The 27,386-nt window shown below is 42.8% G+C and overlaps 1 protein-coding gene across 1 annotated transcript; it reads right to left on the bottom strand.

The window, feature by feature from the left end:
* Positions 1 to 5,612: 5,612 nt before the first annotated feature.
* On the bottom strand, positions 5,613 to 12,281 carry CDKN1C (cyclin dependent kinase inhibitor 1C). Its single transcript, XM_075188378.1, has 3 exons — positions 11,792 to 12,281; positions 9,253 to 9,367; positions 5,613 to 7,475 (listed from the first exon to the last, which is right to left on the bottom strand). Exons 1-2 carry the CDS (start codon positions 12,171 to 12,173, stop codon positions 9,258 to 9,260), a joined length of 492 nt encoding a protein of 163 aa, XP_075044479.1. The 5' UTR covers positions 12,174 to 12,281; the 3' UTR covers positions 5,613 to 7,475; positions 9,253 to 9,257.
* Between the last annotated feature and the right edge of the window lie 15,105 nt (positions 12,282 to 27,386).

The following is a 27,386-nucleotide window of genomic DNA, read 5'->3' as shown; positions in this document are numbered from 1 at the left end:
GGAGTTTATACACTCTGCCTTCCGTCATGAGACAGCTTTGTCCCGCCCATTATCCAGCCCGTTCCCCAAGTTGGGGAACGGGCATTCCCCAAGTTGGGTGGGTATCTCATGTTCACAGCGGTGAGCGGATGTCGTTTGCTCCGCCCACTTGTGAGCATGGCAATGAATGGTTGTTTGGAGGGGAGGAGAGTATAGGCAGACATGCCCACAGGAGGTGTGGCTACATCACCATTGAAGCGTGACCACGCCCCCACTGTGACATGGCCACGCCCTCTGACCTGACTGAAGAGAGGCAAGGTGGGAAGTTATGCTTGTGTATATTATACATTGGGGCATATTCAATTGTTGGCATTACTGCCTAAAGTAATGCGGCGCGCGCACTATTACCGTCATTACGGTAATAGTGCGCGTAAATACTGTTATTATGGTACCTTTCGCGCTGGATTTCAGCTCGCGGCTCAGGGAACTGCGAGTTGAAATCCGGCTTTGTATTACCGTAATAACGGTAATACTTTATCCGCGGTGGAAAACGGGAACAATTGAATATGCCCCATACAGTCAGATCCCTGTTGCAAATCTCCAACGTATTTTAAGAGCTATCCCCTCTCACCTGTACATTTCTCTGCAGTTTAATGTAATTACATAGAAATGGTTCAGGTTACTGGTCTAGGGACACAGGCAGCTTTTTTCATGAATATTGATTCAACTTTAACATGACTGACAGCACCTTACAGAGTGTATCTTTCAGAAGTGTTACATTGTTAGAACCCTGTAGCTGTCTTCTGAATAGGTGTCATTTGCCAATAAGACTACAGTGTAGACAGTGATATATTTATAAAAATCTCCTAGAAAATAAATTATAGAACAGAAATATCTCTACAGGTTGAAACAATCTTTCAGGGTATATTTGCCATCACACTGGTGTGGATACAGCACCAGCACAATACACAGACAGCATCGTTCTGCTTTCAAAGATCTGTTTCCAATTGATTTAGGGTGAATGAGTCACATGCAAAACACCTGCTGTCATTTACACTAATTTATAGCAGACCTGGCTCAGCTCTCGGTATTGTGCATCAGGCACCATAAACAAAGTAGGTTTGGAACCGACCCCACCCATAGCATCAATATGGAATGTAGGTGTGATGAGGTCACTACAAGCTGCCCCCTAATTCCTGAATGTTTTGTAGGTCTCTACTGGCTCTGTGATAACCCTGGTAAGCAGGACCCCCTCTCCCTGCCCCCTCCAGCATCTTGGGACTTGTAGTCCCACAATGACAGAAGAGCCACAGGTTTACTCTGTCCTATGCAATGCTGCCTGGTTGTCGTCGTCCCCCCCAGACTATTTATAGTGTTATATTTGTAATCTTACTGATGCACTGTAATGTAGAGAACCTCTTCCAGACACTATAGTAGTGGTGGGCAACAGACAACCGCGCCCCCCCCCCAGCCATCTGCTGCCGATCTTATTCTCTGCATTGACGCAGGGAGGTCACGCTGGGTAACGGGGGAGGAGAGAGTGCTCCACCTCCTTCCTCACTGTGGCCCTTGGGAAGCTTGGAGGGCCGCAGATGCCCATCACGGCCCTGTTGTCTGTGGGGGTGATGAAGAAACATGTGGGGGACCTGCAGTCGCAAAAAAAAAAAAAGCCTACTTTAGTTACACAAAATACAGCCTCCCCCAAATAGTAGAAAATAAAAGTCTGGTCTTCTGTTATCCAACACAGTCTGATGCTGACCCACAAAAAAAAAGCAACCAATGAACAAATGGCACAATATATTATTATCAGATATTTATATAGCGCCACTGATTCCGCAGCGCTGTACAGAGAACTCACTCACATCAGTCCCTGCCCCATTGGAGCTTACAGTCTAAATTCCCTAATATACACACACACACAGAGAGAGAGACTAAGGTCAATTTGATAGCAGCCAATTAACCTACCAGTATGTTTTTTGAGTGTGGGAGGAAACCAGAGCACCCGGAGGAAACTCATGCAAACATGGGGAGAACATATATACTTATCCGTGAGGAGTTTGTATGTGTAATAAAGGACACATTGATCTCCAATAGAGCTCTGTTTCAGCTGGTGTAGATTGGTCTCTTTCTTTCACTGCTATCAGCTGCTGATTGTTCCTCCCTGACAGCTGTCAGACACCTATAACCGAAAGTAAACAACAGGGGGACTAATTGTAACTGTTTTACAGCAGCTCTGAAGTCAGACTCTGCTCCAGGAAACTAGGGATAGCCGGTGCTCCAGGCCTAGGAGCCAGTTCCAGACTTCCAGGCAGATTAACATCAGTTAGACATAGAAATTTACTCCAGTTACTTAAAATGGCCACAAAAAAAATCTCAAAACCATAAAAACCCCCAAACAACCTATTGATATCCGTTGAGCTGGAACTTCTGGAAAGTTACCTGGAGCAGCACTGCCAAACCACAGGGAACTAAAGAAGAATATATGTCGCATAGACAGCCATACCTAGCTATCACATGCAAGAGTCCATGCAAAGAATATACAGGTCTTGCTGTGTATATATCAACCTGTTATGGGCAGGGCAGTCATTAATTTTTGGACCTTGAAGGTGAGGAGCTTGCATGGGAGTGGGTGAAGCTCCCCCCCCCCCCCCCCAAAAAAAAAGGGAATGTGATTGGCTGTAATGCAGGTGTGCATAGGCGACGTCCGGGAGATAGGCATGACTAGAGGGTGTGAGGGGGCGGGGCACCTTGAATTGCGACATTAAGGCCCCACCCCCACGAGTAAAATGACGTTTTCCCACAGGGGGCGGGGCCAAAATGACGTGATTCGCTGAATTTCGGGAGTCTCCCGGACTTCCGGGAGAGTTGGCAAGTATGCTATATATAGAAAAGAAAAATGTATCTCTGGAAAGTATTTATTTCGGTGATAATAACACAAATGTCTGTTAAAGAGACATTAATATGATGTACTATGTTCATGTATTTTAACTGGGTTGAGTGCTGTAAGATTTTTGCCTTTTATAACATATACTAGCAAAAGCGACCTGACTTTAGGTGTGTACAGGAAGGCGGGAGTGAGGCGTTAACACAGAAGTGCCACAGACGTTATGTATGGCATAGAGCGGCTGCTGAGGACCATATGGGCAGTGATATATCAGAACATTGACGCTTGACCTCTCAAGTACGTGTGGGCAAATGGCCATTCAAATTTTGTGTGCAAAGGAAAATAAAATGATTAATGAGCATACCATACATAGCTCCCTATATTTTAAAAGCACAATTGGAGCAAAATAGCCCTTTTCCCATGATAACGTATAATATTCTCTGTGAAAATAATTTTTGGGGACATGGTAAAGGTGACAAACTAGCTATTATATGGTCTGAAATAATATCCACGAGAATTAAGCCAATCAATTCACTAGGAACCTGTAGTGTCATCAAGTCATGAGCCACTGTGATGTCACTGGTTCCTAGTAAACTCACAGGCCGCAGCCTTATGTATTGGTTCAGTAAACAAAATGGCCGCCGCCCCTGTGAGCTGGTGACACGTACACTGTAACGGGTGATATTCTGCGCTCCTGTTTCCAAAACACTGTCATTTTCTCTGTATTGTTCAGATATTATGAAAGCGCATGTCGGACAGTCCCGGCTGTGGTTACGACTTTGCATGCCACAAGAGTATTAAGCTAAAAATACCTCATAACAGGCTTGCGAGCGATACCTAAAAACCACAATGGTGCAGCGGAAGAACACACTGAGGGAAAATCATACCCTCAACATTATGACTTATTTTTCAACTCAGCATTAAAAATGTTATCTATTGCAATCATTCAGAATCGGGAGGGGGAGCGATAACAGTTACTATTATAAGATAACAAACTTTTTTTTTTTTAAAGATTTTTTTTTTTATACATAATATAAACATAGTGGTAGATATAATATATAACTTATATCTACACTTATGTGGTAGATTATATCCAGTTGTACTCCTTTCATTTAATAAATCATTTTTCTCAGCGCTGTTCTGTTATCAGCATCCAGAGATTGCTGCTGTAAGTTGCATTGTGTTTATGTGAAAGTTTATATCCCACAAAGAGAGTATTTTTTAAATTGAATATAGTTTAATTATAATTGAAAATAACTTTATTACCTCCACCCCAGCAAAATATTATCATCTATTATTAACCTTGGCTTCTCTATTAAGAGGGTTGCATCACATGAAGTCTGCAGTACTTATTTAAAAATCACCCCCGTCCCCATCTTTTTTTTTAATAAAAATACAGACATTTGAGTCTCTCTCTGTATGTTCTCCCTGTGTTTGCTTGGGTTTCCTCCGGGTGCTCCGGTTTCCTCCCACACTCCAAAAACATACTGGTAGGTTAATTGGCTGCTATTGACACACGTGTGTGTGTGTGTCTCTATATTAGGGAATTTAGACTGTAAGCTCCAATGGGGCAGGGACTGATGTGAATGAGTTCTCTGTACAGCGCTGTGGTATTAGTGGTGCTATATATAAATAAATGGTGATGATTGCTGCGGATAACACCACCTTTCTCCTCTGCGCCAGGTACATCCCTGATGTTTTGTGCTTCATTTTATTGGGTGCCCATAGCCACTGTGATTACAGGCCATAAATAAGACTTTGATCACGAACAACATCTTACAGGAAGCCATTCCTTGATGTTGGGGTGGAGAAAATTCAGTGGGACAGTGCCCGTAATTATGTCTATTATTATCGTACTACCACCCTGATGGTGCACTTGATCCAGCCATTTCCACGCTTGGGTGATTTTTTTTTTTTTAATCCATAAGGCATGTTACTTGCATTCAATAAACTTTAGTTTTTTTATGAGCTAATAATAACAAGAATTCAGCCTTTCAATTGGCCATAAAACCAGTGACATGATCTCAAAGACAGTCTGTCACTGGTTTCCAGTGAAGTGATTGGCTGCATTCTCACCAATCCTGGTACAGCTGAAAATGACCGTACTAGCCCCATGTGACAGCCATAATTTAAACTGTAAAGGTCCAACAACCTTCTGAACACTTTAGTTTGTTTGGTATTTGACATCTTGCAACTTTTTTTCTAAACAATTTGCTGTATATTTCTGCCTTCATTCCAGGCAATTAGCTTAGTGGTCAGCACTTCTGCTTTACAGCACTGGAGTCATGAGTTCAATTCCCGACCATGGCCTTATCTGTGTGGAGTTTGTATGATCTCCCCGTGTTTGCGTGAGTTTCCTCCCACACTCCAAAAACATACTGGTAGGTAAATTGGCGGCTCACAAAATTGACCAGTGTCTCTGTCTGTATATATATTAGGGAATTTAGACCGTAAGCTCCAATGGGGCAGGGACTGACGTGAGTGAGTGAGTTCTCTGTACAGCGCTGCAGAATCAGTGGCGCTATATAAATAAATGGTGATGATGATATCTATGTCGGATCCCACGGAAAAATAAAATGCAACGGTTTGCAAGAGTATACAAGGCATGGAAAAACAAGACCCAAAGGAAGACAGAAACATAATCCTATGCATTCAGGAAAAATTTCAGGGGGGCGCACACATGCCAGTAAACTAACAATATATGGACTGTGAAAAAGATGCGTCAGAAATCAGAAAGTCGAAAACACCAGACATTGTAACTGCTCAGATTTATTCTAACTTGTAGGATGTTGAGGCAGCGATAACCCGGCATGAACAATTGTAAAAACATGAAATATACATATTATTGAAATGTTGACATGTGCGGAAGAAAAGCTCTTTTGTGTGGGGACTTTGCTGATGACACAGCCCGCAGTGTAGCCCGCACGGTTCCTGCAGATTCAGCAAACTATAATGACATCATGCATTAGCATTGAATAGGTCCTTTGTCCTTTTTAATCATTATTTTATTCCATCCCCCCTGCACATAAAGACTTGCTTAATCATATGGCTGAGTTAGAGCAAATGTCCATCGCAACCAATCAGCTATTTGCATTCCTGATGACTCAAACAAGGGTACTGCCATATATTCAAAAAGATGCTCACTTATCTGCAGTCCCTTGATATGACCTACAGGTGTCACTCTTCCCACCTCAACCTATGGATAAATTTGTTACTGGTCAACACAGACAGCGATAGGAAACTGTATATAAAGATAATGCAAACATCTCTTATACCCGATTAGTGAACAATTGCTTAAGGTGTACCCAATACCTACACACAAATGGCGGCAGATGGATTTGGGCCCATTCTTAAGAATGATGATTGATTTAACTATAAAAATGTCTGTCTCCCTTGTGTGTGGGTAATGAGTACGCTTTAATTCTGCAAGTGTGTCAGCCATGTCTGATCTTACAAATCACACCCTTGTTTAACTTAAACAAAGGCCCAGTCAATAAGAGCAGCCCCTTGAATTGCTGAAAAGCTGGACCATTTGTAGGGTACTTCGCTGGTCAATTGGTTGAAATCGGCAGTAACGTCATTTATCAGAAAAACATTGAGCCTCATTGGTTCACTCCAAATACCCAGCTCAGTGATCATTTGTCCATTATGTGTATAGTTCGCTTACTTCCAAACCATCCACCAATTGGTACAGCCCATTGCCTCCTCTTGAGTTCTGAATGCTATACGGCCGTTCCCAGCCTTAGTGATCCCGTGACCTTTCATCTTGACAGGTTTAAGAGAAAAATGTGATATTTTGGAGACATGAACGTAAAAGTGATGGTGAAAATATTTATCCTTCACTAACAAATTAACATAATATAAACCAGACAATAGATTTAAATTTGGTAACAACATTCTTTTCTTCGACAGCAAAAAAGTATTGTAACGATCTCTCACTTGTTGTCTGGAGAGAGGCCAGTAGGCTCAGAACCTATCTACTACCCAAGTCATTAGCATATACTACAAATGGTTTTTGATTTATAGTACGGGTGCAAATTTTAAGTTTATAGCATGATTAATGCTTAGCAAATGTAAAGAAGTTTGCTATAAACAGAGTTTCACGGAGACTAAACATAGCAAAAAAAAAAAAAAAATGCACAACAGTTTTGCAGATAAAAGAAAGTTCAATGTTTTCATAAAATAAAGTCAAACTTTGCCAATAGGTAAATATAGTGCCTTTCCTGTGTAGGAGAAATATAAACAGGCTCATTCACACTTATATAAATAGATAATATAAGTTAGTAAACTTTTCAAACATAAAAAAATTAAACAAACAGAAAAACCCACACTAACGTGTATTCATGCACACCTCTGAACACAATACACATATTAAATGGGGATACAGAAAACGATCATTAAAAAAAAGCAAACAAAAACACTTCAATTAACCGCAAGCTTGGCGCCACAAACTGCCCACTGGCCACTTCTTATACACGGTCCACGTTTTTTTACTCCTCTCATTTTGTCCGCAGAATAAACAAAATAAAATAAAAGTTTTTATTTTCACGGCTCAGTGGAAATATTTGGCTTGTCCCAGTGTCCTTGTTTGGGCAGCTCCGGAAGTGCAAATCTGCAGAGATCAAGAGAAAAGGAAATTATTGGTCAGGGTTGGAAACGTTGAGATCATAGGGCATCAACGGAGCTCTGCTACAATGGAAAATGTGAAATCCTTGTGATGTTCCTCGCACTGCGTGAGGGGACCAAAGCATCATTTCTAAGAGCTCATCACACCCCCAAGTCTCCAACGGTGGGTAGGTTGTCCACCCCAAATGATGTGTTCAGAAGATTGGAGATTTCAAAATGTTTCAGGAGCGAGTTATGACAGAAGATACTGAAGTTAAAATATGATAAAATTCAGGTAGTAAATTTATCAAACTTGGGGTTTGAAAAAGTGGAGATGTTGCCTATAGCAACCAATCAAGTTCTAGCTGTCAGTATAGAATGTACTAAATAACTAGAATCTGATTGGTTGCTATAGGCAACATCTTCCATTTTCAAACCCGCAGCTTGACAAGTTTACCTGCAGGTTTCATGAGAGTTGTTTGTACCTTGATCATAGAACAAACAAAAAAAGCTACCTTCAATTACAGAGATATTGAGGGACATTTATAAAAACAAACAAAAAAAAAAACGGATGCAAAGAAAGATGGGATTAGCCATAACACAACCAATCAAACTGCTTTAGAAAATTGATAGAATTTGATCAGTTGAAATTGGTAACAACCCAATTGTCATAAATGCCCCCCAAAGTGTATTGACAAAGTAGTAAATGTCAGTATCGCACACAGCTAAACATATATATTGCTACCAGTCTATAACAGCATCTTCCAAAAGTGTAGATTAGTTGATCATTACTGCACTATTACAATTAATTACTGCATGCTTCCCATAGGCCTGATCTGCATATATTAACCTTAATCTATTACTCTGAAATGACAAAATAAATGAAAAACTCGGACTTATACGTAACTTTCTCTTGCCAGAAAATCCATCCCAAAATTCCCATTGGGTACCAAATAAAATAAAGGAGTCGGATGAACCTTTTATCCTGGGAATTTGAGGGGGCGGGAGTGGGAATTATGGAACAAATGATGGCAGGGTTACCTGTACGGTAACAGTGGAGATGGACAGTGCATTTGCCATCACCTCCGCTATTAGTGCCCAATCTAGACCTCCAAGTGCTCAACAAGTAGGTGTGAATTAGTCTGCAATATACAGCTACTAAAGGAGACCTACCTGCGATATATGGGCAGAAGTGTGGGCAATATAGGATAGACACGGGAAGATTTCAGATTTCTCTGTTCAGACCTGATAATTATGGGGGCAATTTGGATGATGTATGGTTGTCAACAGGGATAGGGGAAGGGGTGTGCACCCCTATAGTGATAAGAGTGCAATAGTAAAATATGCTGGTGATACTTCCAAATCTCAGCGAGTCTTCCCGGGTCCCGCCATGACGACAATTGCACTTTTGCACTGAGCAGCTGTGATGCTGCAAATCAGCACTTGTACCTTGGAAGATCCTAAATGGGACGTCCAAAAAATAGTCAAGTACGATTTGCTAGGAATCTAAGACATCACGGAGGCACTGCCTGACTAACATGAGACATTCATGGGGTACCGATCCCCAGTGAATTGCAAAGTTAGTTACAGTGACATTACTATTTGTACAGCCAGTAAAATAAAAAAAGATGCCTCCTTTGTTCATAGTCAATAAGTCCACATTTTTTTTTGTAGATACAAATGGAACAAATAACCAAATAGGGTAAAACAAAACGAAAACACAGCGATGCAATAACAATGCAGCAAAACTTCTGTGGAGTCGGGTTAGATCTCCGTATCCGTACCTTGATCACCGACACATCTTGTGCGGCGTGTGCTCTGTGGGGATGGGAGACGTGGAGCGGAACTTGTCACAAAGTGCTTTGGCCACTTTTGTCTTTTTTCGCACTGGGAAAAAGTCTGCACAAAAAAAATAATTTTTGCTGTTAAATTGTTGATGTACAAACATGCACAAGTCACGCTCGTGTGTTCAATCAAAAGCTGACTGTAATAACTTGGTACTAAATTAAACAAGCAAAAATAAACAAAAAGCACACAACACATGCCAATATAAAACACAACTCTGCAGACTGATATAATTATATAAATACACGGCTAATACAATTTGCAAGAGGACATGTAGACAACCAAAAAATGAAAGGCAACTGAGAATGCAAAAACCCCATTTGGGAACAATAGCATTGGAGATGTAGATGCATTTTAATATATTATAGGAAGTGCTGAAGTTATACCTCTAATCATTCAGGACCATCACTGCAGGAAAATATGTGTACAAATTAAAATATAAGCACAATGAGGTATAGGCATTACTGCAACTACCGCTCAGCTATAAAGTCAGTCTGGAATAAGAGTGGGGGATTGTGGGTAATGGAGATATCCATCCGCTCCAGTCATGCACCTACGTGATGCATCTCAGATGACTGTGAGCACATACCCTCACACACATCAACATTTTTGTTTTGCTTTTTAAAATTAATTTTGCGTGTTTTATTCATGAAAAGACATTTATTAGTGGTTAGCACTTCTGCCTCTCAGCACTGGGGTCATGAGCTCGATTCACAACCATAGCCTTATCTGTGCGGAGTTTGTATGTTCTCCCTGTGTTTGCGTGGGTTTCCTCTGGGTGCTCTGGTTTCCTCCCACACTCCAAAAAACATACTAGTAGGTTAATTGGCTGCTATTAAATTGACCCTAGTCTCTCTTTGTCTGTCTGTGTGTGTGTGTATGTATGTTAGGGAACTTAGACTAAGCTCCAATGGGGCAGGGACTGATGCGAGAGAGTTCTCTGTACAGTGCTGCGGAACTAGTGACGCATATATATATATATATATATATATATATATATATATATAATATGATGGTAGACACTGCATTAAAGTAAATACATCCTAGGGTTTTTTCCTTTGTCTGGGAGCCTTTTGTCTTTAGTGTTTTTTTTTTGTTATACTAGTATGTGCGTATGTAATGCAGATATTTTTTTTCTTTTATTGCCTAAAGAGTGCAACAACCCACCCTCCAAAGGGGAAAAAACCCCAAAAAAAAGGCCACACACAAACCACAAAACACAGGGAAACTGTACAAATAGCAGAGTGATGAGAAAAAAAACCCCCCAAAAAAACAAACAAGAAACAACCAAAATAAACCACATGTAATAACATTGTTGCAGTGTTTTCAAATACTATCGAGTCAAATGGTTACAATTATTTTTGCTTAATCTTTTATAACCTGTAGGTGTCAGTTGAAGCAGGATTTCACTGTTATGAATGATATGATTTAAGCAGAGATTAGGAGACCTCTTAAGTTACTGTATTCACCTTCCCTTCCAAACTTAGCAAACAAATTACCAAAAAATTAAAATTAAAAGGATTAATGTACCAAACATGCTTAAAAAATGCAGGCCAGCTGAGATGGAGGAATTATATAAGGGAGCTTTAATGCATTTGCTGATGTTCTAATAAAACATTTCGCCTGCAGGTACCAAAAAAAAAGAAAGTTAATTAAATGTGATTTTTTTTTTTTGTGCTCCAGCCCCACTAAATCTTCCCTCCTGACTTGACAGCTCCTCTCACAGCATTGAAATGCTGCCTGGCTCAGCTGAGATCAGCAGCACAAACTGCTGTGCCAGCGTTTCTATTGTACTAGAGAAAAGGCAGCCTGAGGAAGGGGGGCTGAGAGTCAGAGGACAAGTAATAGATCTGAAACCACTGCAGCCAGGATACAAAATGTAACACACAGCAGCTTCCCTAGCTGGGGTTCATGGTTTGAAACTAAAATATATTGTTTATTGCATTTACAACCAATGCTGATTAGATCCTGTCATTAACCCCTCACCTGCTGCCTGGACTAGATGTGAAGGGGGGGGGGGGGGGGTAATACTCTTAAGGATTTATAACACAATATAGCAGAAAAATATATAATTATCTAAAAATGTATATTCTGGTCTCTGAAAACAGGTTGTTTTTTTCTTGAGGGCTGGTCCTAAGAAACCAGGTGATGCAATAAGCAGCCAGAGAGTGCAATCCGGGTGACTAGACTGGTGTAGCAACATAGTGACTAACAGCAACACAACAAATCAGTGTGACAACAGCAACGTATCAGAGTGACAGGGAGATTTGTAACAAAGGAAGAAGCGATCAGAGAGTGAGACCGTACTCGGTGCAATCTGGTTGGCCAATCAGGGCACACCGCAACTAGCCAGGGCACACCGCAACTAGCCAGGGCACACCGCAACTAGCCAGGGCACACCGCAACTAGCCAGGGCACACCGCAACTAGCCAGGATACAATGTAACAGTAGAACTACAGGGGGAGGACAGGACCCTACCTGTGATCTGGGCTGCACCCTGGGACCTCTTAGCCCCGGTGCTGGCAGTCAGTGCAGTCTGGGACCTCTTAGCCCCGGTGCTGGCAGTCAGCGCACCCTGGGGGAGCTCTGGGGGGCTCAGCTTGGGGTGCACACATTGGGGGGTCCTGTAGAAGGCCGGTACAGTCTCCACACCGCTCTCCTCCCAGACGTAGCGGCTGCTGGGTAGGGGGACCCCTCTCTGGAAGTCGAAGTCCCACCTGCGGCTGCTCTCCTCCTGCATCTCCCGCAGCCTGCAGCGCAGCTCCCGGCTCAGCTCCGCGTGATCCACCGGCCCGAAGAGGTTCCTACAGACCGGAGGGCCCGGCCTGGGGGCCCCCTCTGCCCGCTGCACATTGCACATGATCCCCCTGGGACACAGAGCAGCGCTCCCGGCTCCTCTCGGCTCTGCCCGGCGGCCGCGGACAATCGATGTTTTTCTTACACACGTTTAGGCCCCGCCCCTCAGCCCCCGCCCACAACAACGTGCGGGAGCCGCCCACCCAGCCAGGCGATTGGAAGACCGAGCGTGTGTGACAGCGGAGCGCTCTGATTGGACCCGCCGGCTGTCAATCCTCCTTGTGTGTTTGGGTGCTCGCGCTGGCGTACTAAGGAAAGGACCACACCCTGAGTGTAAGAACGTTGTCGTCAGAGGGGGGCGTGGCTACAGCGCTCGCTGCTGCAGGCTGCTGGGTCCTAGAGGATGTTATGTTTGTGCTCGGTCTGTGTCTACAGCTGCCAGAAATATAGGAGCTCATGTAATAAAATGCTGCAATGCAGAGGGGGCTGGGGGGGACTCAGCAGCCTATTAGGAACATTTTAAAATAAACAAAGGCTGGTAGCCCGTGATTGGATCAGCCATGTAGGCAAATAATAATAATTATTTATTATTATTATTATTATTATTATTATTTATAATTATTATTATTATTATTATTATTATTATTATTATTATTAATTTCATTATTTATCAATTATTATTTATTTATAATTATTATTATTTATTTAATTATTTATTAATTATTAATTATTTATAATTATAATTATTATTATATAATAATTATAATAATAATAATAATTCTCATATAGGGGCCTATTTATCTATCATTTTTTTTCCTGTCAATTTTCGGGAATAGCTGCAAATCTAAGTACACTGCAAATTTATTATTGGTGCATTTGCATGTTTTTCTCTATACATAGCAGTCCCCATAGATGTCTATGGGGACTGCTATGTAACGCAATTCAGCAACTTTCGAAAAAACTTTTACACATGGGGTAATGTGCACCAGCTCAGGCTGGCGTACATGACCGTTTCTGATCGTTTTCAGTACTGTTAAGCTCTGCTCCGAAGGACAGAGCGCTACAGCGTATGTGCAGCCTGTCACATGACCTAGGTCCTTCGGGTCAGTGCTGTTTGGATGCCCGGGTTATCAATCATCGCATGCGCACAGGATTTGAAAGGAGGAACGAAGAAGTCACCCAGGATCGCATTACGAAGATGGAGCAGTAAGTTTTTTTTCCCACAGGAACAGCAGTTTATCGGAACTACTGTTCCTGTGTTGTTTTTTTCATAAATATGAGAAATAGTTCAATCCTTACCAATGCGATAAGGGTTGAAATCTATTTTTCATATTTTGCGGTCCTTGTGTAAATATGCCCCTTATTAAGGTGCCTAATTCTTTTTTGCAAGCTATTGCTATTTATTGAAAAGGGATTCTGGACATGCCTATTCTGATCTCCACATTAAATTAGAATGGCTTAATCTATTGGCAACTCCTGTATCCCTGTTTAGTGCTTTCTTACATGTATGGATCCACTTAATCAGCGCTGACCCTGTTCTTACATATTGTGAGACTTTTCATTCAGCAGCTCTAATAATGACACTCCAGCATATCCGCACTAGCCCCCAATTCTGCCATGATGTGTGGAGTTTGTATGTTCTCCCCGTGTTTGCGTGGGTTTCCTCCGGGTGCTCTGGTTTCCTCCCACACTCCAAAAACATACTGGTAGGTTAATTGGCTGCTATCAAAATTGACCCTAGTCTCTCTCTATCTGTGTGTGTGTGTGTGTGTGTGTGTGTGTGTGTGTGTGTGTGTGTGTGTGTGTGTGTGTTAGGGAATTTAGACTGTAAGCTCCAATGGGGCAGGGACTGATGTGAATGAGTTCTCTATACAGCGCTGTGGAATCAGTGGCGCTATATAAATAAATTGTGATGATGATGATAACCATTTAGTCTAAGCGTAGGCACCAGCTACACACTGTACAGCAGTGGGCTGTAAGAGCTAGAGAAACAGGGATACTTTCTAAGCACTCGTGGAACTACAAGTCACAGCATGTCTTTGCAAGCAGTGCAGGAACAAAGGTTGACCTGGGACTTGTAGTTTCACAAACCCTGGCGAACCAATTGCCATTAGTCTCTAACCTGAGATGAAAAATATTTTGCTCTATCCTATAAATACACTGACAAGGGAACCAAATCACAGTTCTAAAGAGAAATAATCTCAAGAAGGACAGTCTGTTAAAATATTTTTATAATAATAATAATAATAATAATAATAATATAAACTACAAGTAGACTTGTATAACTTACAGGTACCTTATACAGGGTAATATAGATGGGTCCTCTAGGACCCAGCAGTCTATGTTACTGGCTGTAGTGAGGTAGCCACACCCCCAAAGCCTGATGTGTGATTTATGGGCGGAGCCTACACAGTCCTATGAGCCCTGTTGAGTGATGATAGATTTACAATACTCTACAGACACACATGTCCTTTGTTTGCTATGTAGTATGTTGCTGACAGCCCTGTGTGCAGTGACTGAGGGAGGTGGAGCTGGTACTGGGCAGAGCAGGAAGCTGAATCTGACACTTTGTATTCAGCTCTGCAGTGATCTGACATTTACATAACATCACACTTCTCAATGTGTGCAAGATCACAGCAAAGCTACATATGGGTAAGGTGCCTACTACACCCTTTCCAAAGTTGCATTTAGTATAAGGGTTTTAACTTTTTTTGCTGCACATTTTTGTTTTATACACATAAAAAAGTTAACTTCACTATTTACTAACTTTTAGAATCCTGCTCTAATATACCTAACACCTAAACCTGTCAGTTTAAATCATTCTCTTTGTCATGGCCAACCAGTGAGAAGCCCATTCCAACGGCACTACCTCTCCCTCTTTATATTGAAAAGTGGAGTTTTGGGGAATAAATGAAAAGCTTCTGTTAAGGATATTATTTATATCTTATGCCATCAATACTGTACCGATGCTGAATAGCATATACTGCGTATGGTGCAAAGTGGGACGTACGCCAGTTTGCGTAGCGCATCTCGTGTGAAATCGCTCTGTGCTTGCTCAGCTAAACCAGCTGTTGGAGAGACGGACGCATCTCGAGACGTGTACGATTCTGCATATGGGCCGAGATACGTTTATTCTCCATGCTCTTTTTTTTAAGAGTAAGTTACTCCCGTTTTGCATCCAACTTTGCATCAGTCCCATTGTTAATAAACTCAATGTAACTCCTGTCCCTCTGTCAATTGTTGTTATTACTTCCCACAACAACCTCATTTGTTTAAAGATACAACAAAATAAAAAAAAATAAAAAACAGTTTTGGCTAGAGAGATGTCTTTGTTATGAGAGATAATGGCCAACTGTATACAGTGAGACTGGAAAAAATAAAGTAGAACTTTATTGCGGCTACATCTGGGGGTAAATGTATCAAGCTGAGAGTTTTTCGGCGGGTTTGAAAAACCAATAAGATTCTAGTTATCATTTATTCAGTACATTCTACAAAATGATAGCTAGAATCTGATTGGTTGCTATAGGCAACATCTCCACTTTTCAAACCCGCCGGAAAACTCTCAGGTTAATACATTTACCCCCTGGTGCGTCCTTGACCTCCAAACCTTCTATCAGTTGGGATCCTTCAAGGCTCTGTTTTCAGCTCTCTGCTTCTCTCTCTTTATACCTCTGTTGGTTTATATGCAGATGACACACAAACCTACCTCTCCTCAAATACCTTACTCTTCTTTGATCCCGTGTTTCCAACGGACTCTGCCATCTCCACTTGGATGTCCCAATACCTAAAGCTCAATATGTCCAAAATGGAGCTCATCATCTTCTCCTCTCCTAGGGGTAAATGTATCAAGCTGAGAGTTTTCCGGCGGGTTTGAAAAGTGGAGATGTTGCCCATAGCAACCAATCAGATTCTAGCTATCATTTTGTAGAATGTACTAAATAAATGACAGCTAGAATCTGATTGGTTTTTCAAACCCGCCGGGAAAACTCTCAGCTTGATAGATACATTTACCCCCTACTGTCACTACCCCTCTCTAGACACCCTCACTGTTGATATCTTGCTCTCCCCAATCCCCCATGCTTACTGCCTGGGGTCATCCTTCACTCCACCCTCCACCCTCCGCTTCACTCCACACATCCAGTCCCTTGCACTGTCATGTCACCTCCTCCTTCGAAACATAGCCAGAATTCACCCCTTTCTCACTCTGGACATTATCAAAATCCTTATTCATTCTCTCATTATCTACTGCCTCATAGGCAAACCGAGAAGGGGTTTCCTAGTGCCTGGAAACCCCCCTCCAAGCCTGGGGCACTGTATAATTGAGGTGGCTGGAACCTGCCCCCGCTTCACACGGCTCTGCTTGAAAAGGGAGAGCTGTGTGCACCTAACAGTAGTGCACGCAGCATTTCCCATATATATATATGGGGATAGGAAGAGTTGGAGAGCAGCCAAGTACTGTCTAAAATTATAGCCACGCCCCATTGCATGTTGGTCACGAGCACTGGTGGCGTGGTGTGGAAACCCCCCTCTACAAATCCTGCCTTTGCCCCTGCGCCTAGAAAACAGCAACCTCCTCCTATAAGCCCTTCTCCTCACCTGTCTATTAATATATCCTAGATGCTGCAGTGAGACTGATCTTCTTCTCTTGTTTGTAGTTCTATATCTGCGGAAGCACTCTGCAAATCCCTATACTAGCTCCCTGTAACCTCCAGATTCAAATTTAAACTACTCATCCTTGTCTTCAAAGTCCTCACCTCTGTCTCATATATCTCTGAACTTGTCACAAGACTCTCTTCCTGCCTCCTCTCTGATTAGCACCTCTCACTACAGCCTCCAAGACTTCTCCTATGCTGCACCCTAATTATGGAACTCTACTGTGCTTAACCAGACTCTCCCACGATCTTCAATCTTTCAAGCTCCCTCTTAAAACCAACCTATAACTTAAACCTTCACTATAACTTATCCTGTACTACCAGCTACAGTTTCAAGCTCACTCTGAGTTTCACTAGCTCCTATTCTTTCAGCTTTTCCCTCTCCCTTTAGATTGCCAGCTCTAAGGAACAGAATCCTTTTAATCCTATGTTTCATGTCTGCACCTTTTACATTAATTTTGTATGTCTTTGTTCTGTTTCTATGTATGACTTGTTTTTTTTGTGTTATTTTGTCACAGTGCTGGTTGCTCCCAGGAGAGAAGCAGTTGGCTGGAGTAGCCTTCAGTGCAAATGGCCAAGCTGCTTAGTCCTGAGGGACTATGCCAAACAGGCAAATATAAAAAGGAAATGAAATTCCAAAGATTGGTAGGAGTGGGGGCCTTATAAAGGCTTTAAGTTCAAATTGACTTGAGTGCAGTAAGTGAAAAAGAATGTGCACTTGTCAGTATTGACACTGTCACTTGTTGTCTGCAGAAAAAATTGCTCCCAGAAGAGCTGAGCGGGATGGCTCTACTGAACATGCGTCGGTCAGAAGGGTCTACTGCTCTTTTGAGAGCACAGCGGGGAGAACTAAGCCATGTTGCGGGGGTGTCAGGTGGGGAGCAGTGGTCTCAGACCAGGAGGGCGACCTGGCATTTGCTGTGCCAAATAACATCTGCACTCCTTGCACCCACGATAGTTCAACCACTGTCTCCAGATCCGTACACATCACTTGATGTGAGACACATGGAACATAGACATAACGCAGATATATATTTCTTTCCTGTAAGATGGACTGACAGCGACTGAATAGCTCCTGCACTGCCGTTTGCAATTGGGTAAATGTACACAATGCACAACCAGCCCATGTCATATACTATTTCTCTATACTGTTTCATAATGACATATGGAATACATATAGAGAGGTTTGTCTCCATCTAGTGTTGAACAATGCTGAGCTTTAATCACAGATCCTAAAAGGCTCGCGTTGCAGTGCAATGATAGTCTTTGGTGACATTGTCTGCCTTGATTTTCCCTGGTGCACCGAGGTTTCTGCTAAAGTGCATTGTTTTCTGGCGCACGGTGGCAGACTTTCCAGAGTGAGTTTATTCAAAAGATGAAAGGGTGGAGAGCATGCATTTTTAGTGGCTATTGTACACTGCAAAACGACTTGGATTTTGCACCAGCTGTTGGAGATCAGTTCTTGTCCTAGACTTATAATTGGACCCGTATTTCACCTTCATGTTGCACAATGGAGTCCAATCCAAGGTGCACTATAAGCAACGTTATGAAAAGCTTTACACAGACACACAAAAGTGCCTAGAGAGTTATTTTGTTTCTATGAGTTTCCCAGTCTTCTCTGTAGATGTCAGTGTGCAAATCAAGCTTGGTTTGCGCCATCTGTATAATTAGTAGTTTGTTTGTCTCAGTTGGAAATGTTGTCTCTGGCTGCTGGTCCCATCATTTACTGTGTAGCCTCATACTAAACCACTGTCTGGCTTCTTAAGCTCTGATTATTTTTCTGTTAGACAGCAATAACATTAACCAAGGCTCTTAACCATCACTCAAGGTTCTTCTTTCTGACCTACTTTTACACATGCAAAGAAAAAAAATCCCACTTCTAATACCACTTGTGTTGTGAGCCACCTGTATGGAGAGTGATGTAATAGGTTGACAGGTAGTTCCTATATATACTGGCTTTCCTGATGCTCTCAGACACCATCCACCCAAAAATTACAGTCTCCCTTTCCTTTTTGTTATACTTAGGAATTTGCAGTCCTATCTCCCCTGGTCACGCCTTGTTTGTTGAGGAGCCACTTAAACCCAGTGAAGCTACAATGCTACCTGGAGGGGAGGAGGGGGGGGGGAGTGCCCTCGGTATCCCCAGGCAGATGTCCCTTCCATATACTGTTGAGTAGTCACTTAGCCCAGATAGGCCCATCACTAGAGACTGGAAAATAGCTGACTTAGGTTCCGCTGTACAGGTAAGTACTCACAGCTCAGGAAGAAGCCAAGCCAAAATAACTGTGTACTATTGCAGTAACTGTCCGGAACACAATTAGAGAAGTAAAACACTAGCTGTAAACAACTTCAGCGGATAAAACACAGATTAATTAGCAGGATAACATACAAGGGGCTTTTCTGTTCTGCAATGAGGGGGAGGCTGCCTGCGCGGTTGGATGGTTTAATACCATAATGTGTAATGTAGAGGCTTTAAAAAACTGTCATCAGGACCCTACAAGTTTTGTGTACTCTAGTGATCAACTTTGAAATCAGTCTCCTTTGTTATCTCCCATGTTGAAGATTATGAAAATATTTCTGCATCATCTGTTGGTTGCACTTAAAACATCATTAAACAAAATACCATCTGCATATGTGCATAAAGTGTTACAATCCGATTGCTTCATCCGTTTCAAATGGGACTTTTTGACAGACACTGACATTCCTGATGTGTAACGTGATCAGGATATATTCATGCTTCACTACTAAGCGGAAAGAAGATATCTAAGGATCCTACAAAGGTACTAAAGAGCTTGCGGGGGTGCTGGTAACACCATTAACAGAATTATTCAATCAGTCAGTAGCTACAGGAGTAATTCCAGAGGACTGGAAAAAAGGAAAATGTAGTCCCACTGCACAAAAGTGGAAGCAAGGAAGAGACAACTACAGACCTGTGAGTCTTACATCAGTAGTAGGGAAATTGGTAAAAACACTCTTAAAAGAAAGAGTCGTAGAATATCTCAAATCCAGTAACCTACAGGATCCTAAACAGCATAGATTTACTGGGGGGAGATCATGTCAAACAAATCTTATTGACATTTTTGACTGGGTGACTAAATTACAAGATCAAGGGGGGGGGGGCGTAGATGTAGCTTATCTGGATTTTAGTAAGGTTTTTGACACTGTCCTACAACGCAGACTGTTAAATAAACTTGAAAGCTTGGGATTGGATTAAAAGATGGTGGAATGGATAAGATCTTGGTTGCAGGATAGAAAACAGAGAGTTATAGTAAATGGAGAACATTCACAGGAGGGAAAGGTTACCAGTGGAGTACCCCAAGGATCTGTACTTGGACCAGTGCTTTTTAATACCTTTATTAGAGACATTGCAAATAGTATTGAAGGGAAAGTATTCCTTTCTGCAAATGACACAAAGATATGCAACAGGGTCAGAGGAAATGTGAGGAAAAACTACTTCACAGAAAGGGTAGTGGATAAGTGGAATATCCTCCCATCAGAAGTGGTAGAGGATAATACAGTAGAGCAGTTTAAACATGCTTGGGACAGACATAAGGATATCCTTACAAAGAATAAAGGATCAAATAGGGTTTAAGGTACCATAGGTTAATAAAAAATATGGGCAGACTAGATGGGCCAAGCGGTTCGTATCTGCCGTCAAATTCTATGTTTCTATTTTACTAAGAGAGACAGAGTTCCCTGAAAACTCTACACACAATACCCCATAATGATAACATGAAAAAAGATTTTGGGGAGATTTTTGTAAATTTATTAAAAATAAAAAACGAATTGCTCTTAATTGCAAACACATGTTCTAGCATCATACTTGCCAACTTTTCCTCGTTGGCTTTTAGGAGGTCGGCGTGCGGGGCGGGGCTTGAGGAATCACATCATTTTGGCCACGCCCCCTAAACGATTGTCACAATTTTGGCAAATTACAGCAGGGGGTGGGGCAAAGATGATGTAATATTTGCGTCATTAAGCCCCTCCTCCACCACTTATCTATTGCGGGGGCGAGAACCGAAAGGTTGCCCTGCAATCCTGGGAGGTCTCCCAGAAATGCGGGAGTCTCCCGAACATTCCGGGAGAGTAGGCAATTGTGCGTTAAAGAAAAGAAGCTAATGAATCTATAGAGACTGAAGTGTCTTTTACATTTCTGTCTCCATTACTGAAGTCATGTTGTCTTACCTGTCAGTCTTTCAGATTAAATCTTGGTCTCCATGAAAATGGCCACCTCCATAGGCATCAATACATGGACATAGGACACAATTTCTGAGCTGTGTCATCATGCCACAGATGGCGAAGCCAAACATGTCTTGTACTGGCTCAGCATCAGGGAGAATGCCAGACTCTTCAGGGAGTGAGGGAGATCACCCCTATTTCAGGGAGTCTCCCTGACATTCAGGGACAGTTGGCAAGTATGTCTAGCATGTATACACAGCCATCATCACTATCACTCGGCACTTACACCCGACCTGTAGCTGGTGCACGTGATACAGCTAAAAGTCATGTACCTGAGAGATGCCCAGAGCTTGAATTGGACGGATGTGCGTGCTTCTCGAGCTTGGCTGTACATTAACTGCGTTTATACGCCCTTTCCTTCCCCTATAGGCAGTCAGAGGTCTCCTTTGCATTCGAAGATGAACTGCATGCGCTTGTGTTCATTGGCGCATAGTCAGGCGCGGGCTGGGAGAGGGAAGCCCGGGGGCACACAGGCGGCCGCATCACATGAAAAGGGATGCGGCCGCGTCATTGATGACGCGGCCGCATCCCCTGTCATGTGATGTGGCCGCCCGTGCGCTGACACGGCCGCATCTGATGTAATCAGATGCGGCCGCGGGGGAAAGCATAGTATTTTGCAGCCGGGGGGCGGCCGGCCGGCCTACCCCCCGGCCCTAATAGCGGCCTGACCGAGCGGCCCGGGGGGCCGATGCCCCCCTGCCCCCCGGGCCACCCCACCCCTGCGTATAGTCCTTATATGAGCATGCGCAAAGCAATTTTACAGCACGTAACTGGACTTATGTTCCTTAATGAATCAGGCCCTGTATCGCTTATGAGTTCATTATATCACTTTCTAAGGTGGTAGAGAGGAGTTAGTATAAAAAAATCAGAATACATATATAAATATATAAAAATGCAATAAAGGGCTCACCGTGTATGTTACCACAAACTTCACATCAAGCTAAAACTCTAAACATTTGCATGCAAGTAAAGATACGTAGACCTGGATAAGTTATTAAAAAATGGCAGAACTTTTATTGTAAGGATTTTATATTAACTAAACCTATGGTGGCGGAGAAAGGGCACTGCGGAACAGCTCACGAGCTGATAACACAAGATCACTTAGTGGACTGGCGCAAACCGCCGTAAGTCCGCAAACCACGGGGAACAAATCCCTACATACATAGCGCTGAGTTGGCGTCAGAGTGACTGCCCCTTACAAACTCACGCTGCCCTCCCTCACCGAGCCGGACAGGGACCCTCCTCACCGAAGGACCAAAAGGAGTTACTGTTGCTTCAAAGGGGGTCGTGACCTACGATCAACTACCTGTGCGCCCACTAATCAGCCGCTGAACGCAGTGCCTTCCTACCCCCATTTGAAAACCAAACTAAATTGAGGAGTGGGTGGGTGGGATCTCGTGCTGAAAATGAGGCAAAGCAGGAAGTACAGCCAGCTATATTCTATCAAGGTCCCTCCCACGTGAGCCACCATTGGTCGGTCCCCACCCTATGTTAAACCACTTAAGGTAATTATTCAGCTTGTTACAAACCCTGTCGCCCTTTAAGTGCGTTCATCCTAAAAGCCTCACTTGTCATTAGATTACAGGTGCAGTTTTGTAAAGAGAGGAATTCATTTATTCTCACTGCTGTTATATACTCCTTGCTCAGAAATGTAATGAAGTGATAGTGCTGTGAAATATATAGGATTAAGTGACAATTTGCAGAGAACATGTATCAACAGAGGGGTTTTCCTTCGTTACTACCGGTAGAGGGAGCCTTGCATCTTTTCCCCCAAATATTTTCATGTTTACATATATTTTTGTTTAATATTTTGCAAACATCATTGAAGAATAAGGTTCTAGAATCCCAACTCCTTCCTGTTTATTGTCAGATGTTTCTTATAGTGTGTGACATTTGTGTAACGTGCCTGCAGACATGTTATTACAGATAGGGGGCTGTTTCTTTGAATAAATGTATTGTTTGAATTTATTACTGAGATTAAGGGTAATGTTCGGCCCTTTTGAAAGTTAGAGGACCACACCGGACCCCTGAAGTATATCAGGTTGTCTATCACTGGCCTACGCTCTAATAGTAACTTTTTGTACAATGAATTTTCTCTTTTCCAGTTGGAGCACAGAGATACAGTATGTCTGAATGTTGCAAGCAGCCTTTTCATATGGGTAGATTTGTATTTCAGTATCAGTGGTTCTTTATAGACATTTAAAGGAGTTGAGCAGATGCTTTTTTTTGGGGTGTTCCTTGCTGCATGCAGGGTGCAAGGCCAAATCTACTCTGCTACAGGGCTTGATTTTTGTAATAGCTCAGGGCTGGCAATCTTTGGGTCACCTCCTATACCTTTAATGGGACCTATACGTCCTCCGAGTAATGTAATAATATATTCAAACACACAAAAATGTCACATTTAATAGCAACAGTCGTCATACCCCGTCACGCTCATGATTACTGGAAGCCATTAATTAATAGTACGAGGTTGGATTTCCATGTGACATTCATGTGCATTGTTGCACAGTGCGCCTATTTAAATTTGTCTGCCTCTCTCGAGCACATAGGTGCACTTCTATATTGCGAAGGCATCAACCGGGAGCGGAGCGTTAATGCGCAATTTGATGTGCGATGTGCGGCTCGTGGCATTCTGCAGTGCGCTGCAGAAATGAGACTCTTTGGGCTCGATTCCTCAAGGCACGTATCTGCCGATTTAACGTACGCAAAATTACTCTGCGCAGGCCCAGAACCGGACCATACGCCAGTGAAGCAGACCTGTCTGCTTCGTCTTCGAGCGCAAAGGACACTTACTACAGCCTACAAATTTGGGGAGTGAACAGGGCGGGAAAGGGGCGTTTTACCAAATTCAAGCTCCGGGAATCTCAAAGTTACTTGTTTATTTGCCGTATCTCTTGCTCCAGATAAAGGGCTCATCTAAGTCCTGAGTACCAGTGATGACGGCTGTGTATGCATGCTATAACATGTGTTTGCAATCAGGAGCAACTGTAATTATGTATTTTATGCTCAGTACACATTAAGAACATCCTAATAAATGTATTTCATGGGGTGAAAAAACTGTTGGATCATTAATGCCTATATTAACTGGTTGAATTAATTCTATTTGTTTTTGTTTTTTCTGTGCGTTCTGTTGCGAATTTATATTCTACAGCGGACCTACACCCGTAGTCATCAGCGCACGTATCTTCAGATCTGTTCTTTGTTGAACTCAAGAGTACGCAGCGCCGATTTACGTGCCGCTTTAAAACAAACGCACGTTGCGCTCAGTGTGCGGCCCTTGATTAAATTTAGGCTCCTCAAATTTATTTGTCATTGTCTGACTTTATTTTGGATATATAACAAGAAGGGGCCCCAAGCTGTTTCACACCAGCCCCCCCCCCCTCCCAGATATATTGGATTCTCCTAGGCAGCGTAACACTTACTAATCTTCCACCATAAATCCAGGACTAAGGCTGCCTCGCAGCAGGAAGAACAAACAGAACAGCCTTGTTCTCTATTATAAAACCGGCCTGACAAAAGGAACACGTTCAGTCATCCACGAAGTAGCAATGAGGCAACGGTTTTATAGACATTTATCTGTCTCCTACACATGTACCTCTCAAACACTGCCGCCTATTGAAAACCCTAATTAATTAAATAAACTGGGGGGACAATGGCCTGTGCTCCGCAGACATAATACTCGCATGTATCTCCGGTCTCTGAGTAACCATGTTGTAAAAGACAACAAGGAGACAATACGAGGACAAATAACCAAGACAGCGAGGGGGCTGAGGCCTAGTAAAACGCTCTAACGCCTGTTCCCAGGGAAACCAGATTTTCCTTTACCGGGGTAAATTGGAATTGTATGGGGCACAGCAGATGTGTCATTCACCAGATAGACGTTTGCTTTATAACTCATTTATCTGACCTGTCAGACTAGAGGAATGTAGTGGCGAATGAGTCTGGCACCATCTGCTCACTCAGTCTTGAGGGCGCTGTTGAAGGAGGAACAGGAGTACATATTAAAACAAAGGGATTTTTCATAAGTAGTGATGTCCCAATCGCTGTAATAGATTGCTGGATAATTAGCAGCCTTTGTGGTTTTCAAGTTTATGTAAAAGCTCTTAATGTTATTTAAGAGAAACATGTATTCTACAAGACCTTACACATAGAAACACATGTTCACCAATATATTCATATGTGCTGTGTATACATGTTATACGAATACTACATATAGTGCAGTACATATCAAACAGTATATATACGTCTTGCTCAGGAGAATAGTCCAAGGTATAAGTGGCAGTGTAAGTGCCTGTGTATGTTATAAGTAGCAGTGTAAGTGCCTGTGTATGTTATAAGTAGCAGTGTAAGTGCCTGTGTGTGTTATAAGTGGCAGTGTAAGTATGTGTGTGTGCTGTAAGTAGCAGTGTAAGTATGTGTGTGTGCTGTAAGTAGCATTCTGAGTGCTTGTGTGCGGTATAAGTGGCAGTGTAAGTGCCTGTGTGTGGTATAAATGGCAGTGTAAGTATCTGTGTGTGGTATAAGTGGCAGTGTAAGTATGTGTGTGTGTTATAAGTAGCAGTGTAAGTATGTGTGTGCTGTAAGTAGCAGTGTAAGTATGTGTGTGTGCTGTAAGTAGCATTCTGAGTGCTTGTGTGCGGTATAAGTGGCAGTGTAAGTATGTGTGTGTGTGTTATAAGTGGCAGTGTAAGTATGTGTGTGTGCTGTAAGTAGCAGTGTAAGTATGTGTGTGTGCTGTAAGTAGCATTCTGAGTGCTTGTGTGCGGTATAAGTGGCAGTGTAAGTGCCTGTGTGTGGTATAAATGGCAGTGTAAGTATCTGTGTGTGGTATAAGTGGCAGTGTAAGTATGTGTGTGTGTTATAAGTAGCAGTGTAAGTATGTGTGTGCTGTAAGTAGCATTGTGAGTGCTTGTGTGCGGTATAAGTGGCAGTGTAAGGGCCTGTGCCTGTTATAAGTGGCAGTGTAAGTGTCTGTGTGGCTACTGTAAGGCACCAGCATCATCAGTCGCCAATAATAAAGCAGTAATTGGCATCTGGCATTTCTGTGCCGTTACGGGAGCAGCGGTACGTTTGGAATGAGAGGCCGGGTGAGAGGGTGGAGACACAATAAATGTATTAGTCATTGTAGAAATCTTAAGACAGTCTGCGGTTGGCACCATAACTGTCCTTCACCATTTACATTGTGTGAACCTCCGTCCTCCGACTGTAGAGAAGGCTGTTCATGCTGTGCGGGCACTCCTGTGGGTCTCTGCCAGCTTGGAGTAGCTGTGTGCCTGGAGGTTATGTTAGTATCACGCTTTCTGCTGGACACAGAGCAGTCAGCTGTTCCCCATGTCAGGCGGCAGCTGCCGACACCACGGAGGCCGCGGAGGTCACCACAGAAGGAACAGAGACGACAACAGCTATGACATCTGAACTCACTGGGTCCAGCAGCTGAACATCGATGGTATTTAGCTCATTTATTGCCTACCCTGACTTTCATCATGGGCTAGCTAGGTAAATACCCTCACACTGCTTAATTTGTAGAGTATCACAATAAAACACACTTTTACATTCACCACATCTCTCATTACAGACTGCAAGTTATAGCAGGTGTGATCCTCAATGGGGAATGGGGCCCGCAAAACAATGCGGCCCCCTCCCTCCTAGGAGAAGCCAGAAAACAGTGTTTCTTCTGGTGAACTACAGGTACTTGTAAATGATCCACCTACGGACAGGTGTATCTGAGGTACGTATAACCCACATATGTGCTAACACGCCCTTGCTGAAATCAGGCTGCATGCGCATGCTCCTCCCATCCCCGATCCGTCTCATGAGGCGTAAGGACCCGTTGATTCAAGACGCTCTGCATTCCTGCATATAATTTACGCTACAAAAATGGGTGTAATCCCAAACTAGCATTAGGTCCATTATGCGGAAGTGTAAACATTACTTTGGAAATGCGACCTCCGACTACTTTACTATTTAAGTTTTTCCTCCTAAAATACTGCCCGGATGATCCTCATTGATCATCATCATCATCACCATTTATTTATATAGCGCCACTGATTCCGCAGCGCTGTACAGAGAACTCATTCACATCAGTCCCTGCCCCATTGAAGCTTACAGTCTAAATCCCCTAACATACAAAGAGAGACAGAAAGAGAGAGAGACTAGGGTCAATTTTTGATGGCAGCCAATTGATGTCCCTAAAATCATTAGAGGGGACATTAGGACTGGTATTATTACGGTTGTGAATCTTTTTATTACATGGCTCGGAGTGAACTTAGAAATGCGCTTCTCTGCCAAAGGACAACATGAAGGTGGAAAATGGGCCCCATTAAAAGTATAGGAGGTGACGCCAGAACTGAGCTGGGCACATTTCTCCATCGAATTTCAATAATCTC

Source organism: Mixophyes fleayi, chromosome 10 (genome assembly GCF_038048845.1).
Source record: "Mixophyes fleayi isolate aMixFle1 chromosome 10, aMixFle1.hap1, whole genome shotgun sequence".
Taxonomy (NCBI): domain Eukaryota; kingdom Metazoa; phylum Chordata; class Amphibia; order Anura; family Limnodynastidae; genus Mixophyes; species Mixophyes fleayi.
The sequence above is the reverse complement of the archived record's forward strand: the minus strand, read 5'-3'. Positions and strand labels throughout refer to the sequence as shown.

Bases quoted from the DNA above. Each gene is read 5' to 3' on its own strand.
- CDKN1C (XM_075188378.1), bottom strand. From the start codon at position 12,173: ATGTGCAATGTGCAGCGGGCAGAGGGGGCCCCCAGGCCGGGCCCTCCG. The intron at 9,368-11,791 runs GTAGGGTCCTGT...TTTTTTGTGCAG, and splicing joins GGGTGCAGCCCAGATCACAG to ACTTTTTCCCAGTGCGAAAA.